General features: G+C 49.1%; 1 protein-coding gene across 1 annotated transcript; it reads left to right on the top strand.

The window, feature by feature from the left end:
- The first annotated feature begins 3,826 nt into the window (after positions 1-3,826).
- On the top strand, positions 3,827-4,294 carry LOC120689105. The gene has a single exon (XM_039971439.1). The coding sequence runs from the start codon at positions 3,827-3,829 to the stop codon at positions 4,292-4,294; it is 468 nt and encodes a 155-aa protein (XP_039827373.1).
- Positions 4,295-8,097: the final 3,803 nt, after the last annotated feature.

Genomic DNA, 8,097 nt, shown 5'->3' with positions numbered 1-8,097 from the left:
CCCTTAACTGCCAGCATCTTGGAATATTCCCTGGGCAGAATCGTAATGTTACAACACTCGACACAAATTAGTGGAATTACAACTGTACACTCCATACAGTATTCTGACAGTGGGGCCGCTTTACTTCGCTTCCCTTCGCGACCGAAGGTCTTCGCTGCCTAAGCGAAGGGGTTCTCCGAATCGCTTCGCCGTCCGTCCCTTCGGCACGCGCGCCGCCCCTTCGCTGCGCGCGCCGCCTCTTCGCTTCTCTTCAGAGGGGGGGTGGGGGAGGGGAGGGGGGCGCACTGGCCTTCGCTTGTCACCCTTCGCTCCAAGCCCTTCGGGTGCGCCCTCTTCGCCTTCGCAGCTCGCTTCGCCACTTCCTTGCTCGCAGCCGAACGCCTTCGGCGACAGGTGAAGGTGGCGTCCCCCAGAGTTTATTAAGTAGATTTGAATTCCTCGAGAATGAGCGGATTCAAACGGCCCCTTAGTGTGTATTGGGTTACCCCTTAGTGTGTGTATTGGGTTATTGGGTCAACTCAAAAATTGATAAATAAACTAGAATGATTTTATGTGTAAATAATTTAGGAGGTGAAATAAATTACAGTAGCATATTATTGTAATTGATTAGCTGACAAAAAATACTATTGGGTACCACTTACATCCAATTCACACGGGCTAAATTGCACGAGGAATTTGTTTATTTCTTCACTGACGCAGCAATCCATGTGCTGGTGAAAGGTGATAGAGAAGAGAAGCTGAGATGCCTAGAGGATTTTTGCAGCCGCATGCAGAAATCAGATATGCCCCTCGGCTCTGAAAAAGTAGGCTCTCTATCTAAGAGCAGGTCTAATAAACACGCCCGCTCGCCGGCGTCTCGCGCTCCACCTCACGCGAGCTGCCGAGCTGGTGGTGGCGGGGCCCATGAACTTTAATGCTATTCTTGCATGGTGAGCGAATGAGAGTGCAGGAATCCCCTTCAATCAATGCATGAGCCCGGTTTCGCTAGCGGCTCACGAGTCGTCTGTTCATTCTCCCGCTATGATTCTCTCTCCGCCAGGTATGCTTTTTTTCTGACGTGTCCACCGAGCCGCCCGCTGACGTAGGCTTATTATACTTGCTCTAATGGCGTGTTTGAGCTGGGTGCGCTGTGCCGGTGCGGGAGGAAACCGAAGGGACCCGTAGGCCGTATCCTAGGGCAGGAGCGATCCTTGGCCAGTTGGCCGGCACGCACGTCCATCCGCTTTCGGTGCGCCCGAGGATTGTATGGATCGTTCCGCCATTGCTGTTCCTGTGGCCGATCTGCATGATGATAGCGCCATGGAATGAGGATTTACAGTACTAGGGTACCCGTGTAGGCGTGATCCTGTCCATCCATGGTAGTACTGTTTTGTTCTCGAGATCTGTACCAACAGCAGAGAACTCTGATTTATATCATAGCATGTACTTTCTACTATATACCAGCGTATGTATACGACTATCTGTACGCGATAAAACAGCCGCAGCCACTCTCTTTCTCTCTCACCGTTTCAAAATCATTTGAACCACTTTCCGTCTCGCCCCGTCCCCTCCGAGATCTCATCCCCTCCCCTTGCGGTCTAGCTCCTCGTCGAAGCAATGCCGGGCGGCGACTCCATCCTCTCCACTCCCTGCGCCGGCGAGACCCAGATCCAGGGCCGCGTGAAGCCGGATCCGGCTGCAGTGGACCAAGATCCGGCGGTTGCCGTGACCGCCGGCGCTTCCCTCCCAAGCCTAGATCCAGTGGTGCCGGTACTGGATCCGGAGGTTGCCATGGCCGGCAGAGCGGAGGTTGGCCGAGATCCGCGGTCAAGCTGCGGTGCCGCGGGTGGCTCGGCTGCCTGGCGCGGCGGTCGGCGTGCGGTGCGGCTAGCCCAGCATCACCGGAAGCTGTGCGACCATGCGGGCGGCGGCGCTATCGTTCCCACGCGAGAGCTCCCTATACCACGGTTCCTCGGCGTTCGTCGAGAGCTATCTTCCCCACGCGAGAGCTGTGGCCGCACATGGCGCGGTGAAGGGCGGGGGCGACGACCGACGTTCAGCTGTGCCCCGAGCGCGGCCTGCTCTAGGACTTGCGCGAGGTCGACGTGACAGTTAGCGCGCGGCGCCGCGACCAAGCCGCCCGCATCCTCGCCGTCTCCGTTGACTACAGCCTGCCCCCCGAGCACCAGCTCCCCGCTGCCTACGACGACTCCTCGGCTGCGCTCAGCTGGGCAGTAGCGGGCGCGCACTGCGAGGAAGTGCCTGGCGGAGCCCGCGACGGCAACGGCGTCGCAGCCGGGGGCCTCGAGGACCTGCTGCCCGCGCAGCGCCTCGGCGCAGAGGACGTGGAGCCGTCGCGGACGCCGGTGGCGCCCTCGCGGCGTCGACCACGGCGCAGACACTGGCCACGAGCTGGCGCAGGCCACGGCAGGTTGCACACATTGGGACATATGCTTTTCTGAAGATGCTTCTGGTATGTGTACATTTTTTAATTCTGTGATTTCTTCTTTTTTCACTTAGTGGTAGTGTTTGTATGTGGTCATGTATGCTAGGTATAGTGCATGATTTTGTTAATAAGGCATTTACCGTGATCCTGTAGGAGGACAATTTTATTGATGCGGATATGTACCCTGGAAACATTCTTGTCCGTTTAAATGATAACAAGCTGAGGAGACGATTTTTTAGAGCCAAGCCCCATATTGTGTTTCTTGATGTGGCAATGACTGCTGAGCTCACACGATCTGACCGGGATAACTTGCAACAGTTCTTCAAGGCAGTAGCTACTAGAGATGGTCTTACTGCTTCTAAGTGTACCCTTCAGTTGTCGAAGAATCAGAGCTGTCCAAATCCAGTAGCATTCACTGAGGTAATGTGTGAAACTTGATTCAGAAAAAGAGCATCAAACATTTAAAACCATTTGTATCTGTTACTTTTTACATATGTGATATCTGAATGCCTTCCATGTATTTTATTTATTGTTGTGCTTCTTTAACTCGTGCTATCTTGAAAGGTGGTTGCACTCTTGATTGATCTGGCTATGCATATGCAGACACTATTTTTTTTAGACCCAGGACAGTAATGATTTTTAACTATAGAGTGGTTCCTAATATTCAAATTTTGTGGCTTTGGTATTGATTACGCAAAATGTAACTGATCTCTAGAGTGACTATTCCTTGAAAGTATTGATTACGCAAAATGTAACTGATCTCTAGAGTGACTATTCCTTGATGTATGTTGACACGTGGGTCACTGGCTTTAGCATTTGGTGCATCATGTATATGTTCATACTAAATGGTCTTGGCCCGGTACTAAATGGTCCGTCCTAGTTACTTCAAAAGGATAGCAACTTCAGTACACTCACATGTGTTGTGTGGGTTTGATGGTAGAGGAGACTACACGCGAGGCCACAGATCATGAGTTCGAACCCCAGTACACGAGGATATATTTTTTGCAAGGGATAGTATATTTAGTACCGGATGCTACGACCGGTACTAAATGGACCGTCCATTTAGTACCGGCCAGCTGGTACCGGTTGGCGCAGCCAGTCCGAACAGCGTTTAGCACCCGGTACTAATGGGCCTTTTTCCTGCAGTGTCTTTTTGCCTGTTGTTTGTTTATTTTAATCCAGCCTTTGACAATTGCATCTTGGTTTGCTGACTGTTTTCTACTGTACTACTGACCACTGCCCACAATGGAGGTCTTCAAACTCACGGAAGAGTGTAGCGCAACTATACTCAACCAACCCCCAGAGAAGAAAGAAGATCCAGGGTGCCCAACGATCACATGTTCTATTGGCACTCAACACTTCGGCCACGCCTTGTGCGACCTAGGGGCTAGCACTAGCGTAATGCCCAAGGTCGCCTTCGACAAGCTCAACCTCATGCATCTGACACCAACACTAATGCACCTCCAGCTAGCGGATTCTTCTGTCCGCTATCCAGAGGGGATCACTGAAGATGTTCCAGTCAGAGTGCGAGACTACTTCATCCCGGTTGACTTCTTAGTGCTCGACATGGAAATATCAAAGGAAACTCCGCTCATACTTGGGCGGCCATTCTTGAGTACTGCCGGAGCTCATATTGACGTGGGAGCTGGAGAAATCCTCTTCAACATCAATGGGAAGGAGGAAAGATTCCCGTTCTGGCCTAAGAAGGAACAATGTTCAATGATCAAAAACAAGTCTGGGCCGAACGTACAAGAAGAAGCCGAAGAATCTTCTCCCAAGAAAGTACCTACGACCACCCACTCCAAGAGAAGACAATCAAAGAAGGTGTGGTGTAAGGTTGAGAGTTCGTCCTCATCTATTTCTCCATGACGAGCCGAACAATGGTAAGTCAGTGCAGGAGAAAGGTCCCGCTCGTCAGACTCAAAACGACGAGCCCTTACCGAAGGTAAATCGGTACTTATCTCATATTTAATTTTCTGCCAAATTTGCTTTTCTCGACTTTTGAAATTTTTCCCACTGCATATTTGAATTTTCAAAACACCATTGCATGCTAAGAATTTTTTCTATCACCTTTTATGTTTTTACAAAAATCCAAAAATATTTTTTGAGCATTGAAATCCTTTGAAGAAAAATACTTTTGAAAATATTTCGAGGCAAAGTTTGGCCTGGCACCCAAGTGTTCAAAGTTTACTACTGTTGGGGAGCACTTGGCCCTGGCTGTCAGCCAGAGGGCCCACAGGGGGGCCGGCCGAACCCCTGGGTCGGCCGACCCCACCTGGCAACTGTCCGTTGTCAGTTTTCTCCAACGGCTACTAGCCATTGTGCCCAGCTCCTCCCAATGGTGCCGGGCCATTCTCTCTTTAAATAGCGGCCGAGGAGTGGGTGTTGAGCTCCCACACTCAACTCTCATCCACCCACTCCCTCTCAAACTCTCTCAAACTTTGCTCTCGGGTTTTCATTGGATTTTGGCTCAAGTTTGATTGCAAAAAAACTCTCTCTCTCTCTCTCTCTCTCATTTCTTTGCTGCAAGATTGTTTATGTGGCAGAACCACTTTGAATTACACCAGCTCGAGTGCGCTAAACATCTATGCGCACCTCAACCGGTATAATCATTGGTCTGTCGGGTAACATCCCGATGTAACCACTGAATATCCGATCGTAACACAAGTATACGTCCCGCACGAAGGCGAGTCAGAGATACAACATTCCATAATATTTTACATCACATAGATAAGAGTATAATTTACATCAGAGTTTTAAAGCTATTAAACCGAAGTTCTAGCTTTTACAAACTTATTCAAAGGAACTTTAGAAAGGTTTAACAGTAACAAAGTGTAAAAGAGAAGTTCTGTAGTGGAAAGTAAAATATGACTGTACATGTAGGGTAGATGCCATGGCAAGCCCGAGCATGACATCATTCAACCGACTCATTGCTGGCCGGGGATGGTTCCCACTCCATAGACCAGCCAGAAGGTAAAACACTAGGCCAAGTCAAACTAGTGTTTGGGTCCTCACAAGTCATTCCTGAAAACAAAGTCACCAACAAGACTGAGTATGATAATACTCAGCAAGACTGATCCGTCTAAGGGTATATAGTAGCCCATATCTAGACATGCTAGGCTTGGAAAAGGTTCTGGGTTTTCTTTTGCTGAAAAGCAACAAAGAGTATGTCCTTAATTTCAGATTTTAGCTTTCAGATTCTAGTTGTATTAACCATTCTAGGTATGCACCTATCTATACAAACATGGTAGAGAAAATAATTTCATCCAACCATATTTGATATCATCATTGTTCCACTTTTTACTCTATGTGGCAAAGGGATCAAGCAGTCTCAATTTCTGCGAGAAACAGACGATTCTGAATCGAATTTCCAACCTTGTAAGGGTAAACCTAAAACACACGCTTGGACCACTTTCAAGTCAATCCCAAGCAACCGTTGGCTTCTCATTCCGGTTCATGGATCAGGGCCACTCTCCCCAACTACAGAGAACCACCACATCTCGGTAGCTGCAGTGTTGCAACATAATTTAACTTCCTATCTCTAAAAGAGAGTGGGAGGTATGTCCATTTGTCGGGCCGAGCAGTTACTAGGCTTACCGCATACCATATTTACGGCATGTGGCTAGTACTTTCAAATGCTTAACCACTGCTACCACACACTGCAGCCTTAATAATTTATCAACACAGTCGGACTTCAACATGAAGCTTGTAACCAAGTCCGTCCATGATCCTTATAGTGATTGCAAGAAAGTAAACAATCAACTCCTATAAAGCTCGCGAGTGACAGGCAATCACTCGACTTTTACCGGTCTATTAGCATAGCATATATTCGGACTCAGTTCTAGTATTCAATCAATAGGTATCTAGAATTATGCATCTAAGATTTTCATTCAACTCCAATAACTTAAATGCACAAGTAAATAGTAATAAGTTGCATAATTTAAAATAATAGGATTATGCACCGGGGCTTTGCCTATAGTGGTGTCTATAGAGTCAGTAGGATTTAGTTCATCCGAATCAGAGTTCGGGACTTCAGTTAATTCCGCAACGTTGCCCTGGGCTTCAGAAAAATCCTCGTCTAGTTTCCGAATGAGCTCGTATGTTATGTCTGCTAGCGGAGTGACTTCTATATGAAATGCAATAGTTGGAAATTAGTAAAGTGCTTGAGTATATCTTTCCTTCACTAAAAATTTATAATTCAACCAATCAAACAATCCACATAAAGGATTTAATTAAATTCTTAAAGACACAAACAACACATAGAGAAAGAAATTTTAAAAGTATAAGTTAAAGTTTAGCAATGGGTCTACAAAAATTACATAGAGTTGTTCAAGCTTTACACTACACATGGTCCAAAGCTCACTCAAAGCATAGCTCTAGAACATGAGATACAATTAAAAGAGCTATATCCTAATCCTATTTTTAGAATTAGATGCACAAAGATTCACCTCAACCTTACAACAGCAAACATGTAGAGCTAATCACAACGAACACAACAATTGGTTTGGTGTTTTTCTAATTTTTCTACAATTTCCTAGGAATTTTTGAAGTTCACTGAAAAAGATTGAAAGGGGTTTGTTCTTTTTGCAGAAAAGACCCTGGGAAAATTTGAATCAAAGCAATCAAGTCCTTGGCCGGTGTCAGAGCTGGGGGGGGGGGGGGGTTGACCGGCTGATTCCGGCAAGAGGGGTCGCCGGCGGCGAGGGCCAAAGGGCCAGGGAGGTGCAGTGGGCCATGGCACACGTGTTGGAGGGTTTGGGTGAGGCGCGGGATGGCCGGAGGGGGCTCGTCGGTGAAGAGGAGAGCACGGCGGCGGGGGTGAACGGCGACGGCAGTGCTCCGGCAGGGGAACGACGGGGCTGAGGGGTTGGTTAGCTTTACTGATTCGAGGCGAAGCTCACTGGGGGGTTGTGGTGGTCGGGGTGATGCTGTGGCGGCGGGCAGGGCTCGCCGGAGGTGATGGTGATGGGCGGCGGTGTTCTGGGCATGTGAGCAGGGCTGCATTGCCTTTTATAGGCACGCGAGGGGGGTGAGCACAAGGAGGGGTACTCCAGGAGGATGAGCTCGCTCGGGCTGCGAATCCGGCGGCGGGCAGAGAAATCCACAGCGGCCGGTGGTCGTGGCGCGAGCAGGGAGCTCGGGGCGGCATGGCGAGGAGGAAAAGCGCCAGCAAAGGCGGTGCTAAAGGCGACGGGACTTCACTCGCGATGCGTGGAGGCGGCGAGGTAGTTCGGGGAGGCTGCGTTCCACGGCGGCGAGCTCGTCGGAAAGGAAACAGGGGCGGCGAGACCAGCGGCGCTGCGTGGAGAGAGGAGAGGGGCGCCAACGAGGAGGGAAGTGGGGCCAGGAGGGAGCAGGGAGGTCGGTAGGGGTCCCAACCGGTGGCGCGAAGCCAACCCGCGGCGGGGAAACCGGTGGCGGCGCGGCCAGCCAAGCTCCGGTGAAGCTGGAGCTTGAAGAAGGGTAGGAGGGACTGGTTTGCAAAATGTGAAAAGTTGAGGGGCTTGAGTGTAAACTAAAATTTGCCACTGAACTAGGGCTCAAATGAAAAAGTGCCCAAAATGAAAGTTGTTAAGTTTTTCAAGATCTACAATTTCTTGTTGTGTAAATTTGCACTAGATCAAAGGATTTTAAAATATTTTCAAAAGCTCAAATGAAGTCTAATTTATAAA

This window comes from Panicum virgatum, chromosome 9N (assembly GCF_016808335.1).
Source record: "Panicum virgatum strain AP13 chromosome 9N, P.virgatum_v5, whole genome shotgun sequence".
Classification (NCBI taxonomy): Eukaryota; Viridiplantae; Streptophyta; class Magnoliopsida; order Poales; family Poaceae; genus Panicum; species Panicum virgatum.
The sequence above is the reverse complement of the archived record's forward strand: the minus strand, read 5'-3'. Positions and strand labels throughout refer to the sequence as shown.

What these genes read in the sequence shown, in the direction of transcription:
- LOC120689105 (XM_039971439.1), top strand. Translation starts at nt 3,827, where the DNA reads ATGCCCAAGGTCGCCTTCGACAAGCTCAACCTCATGCATCTGACACCA.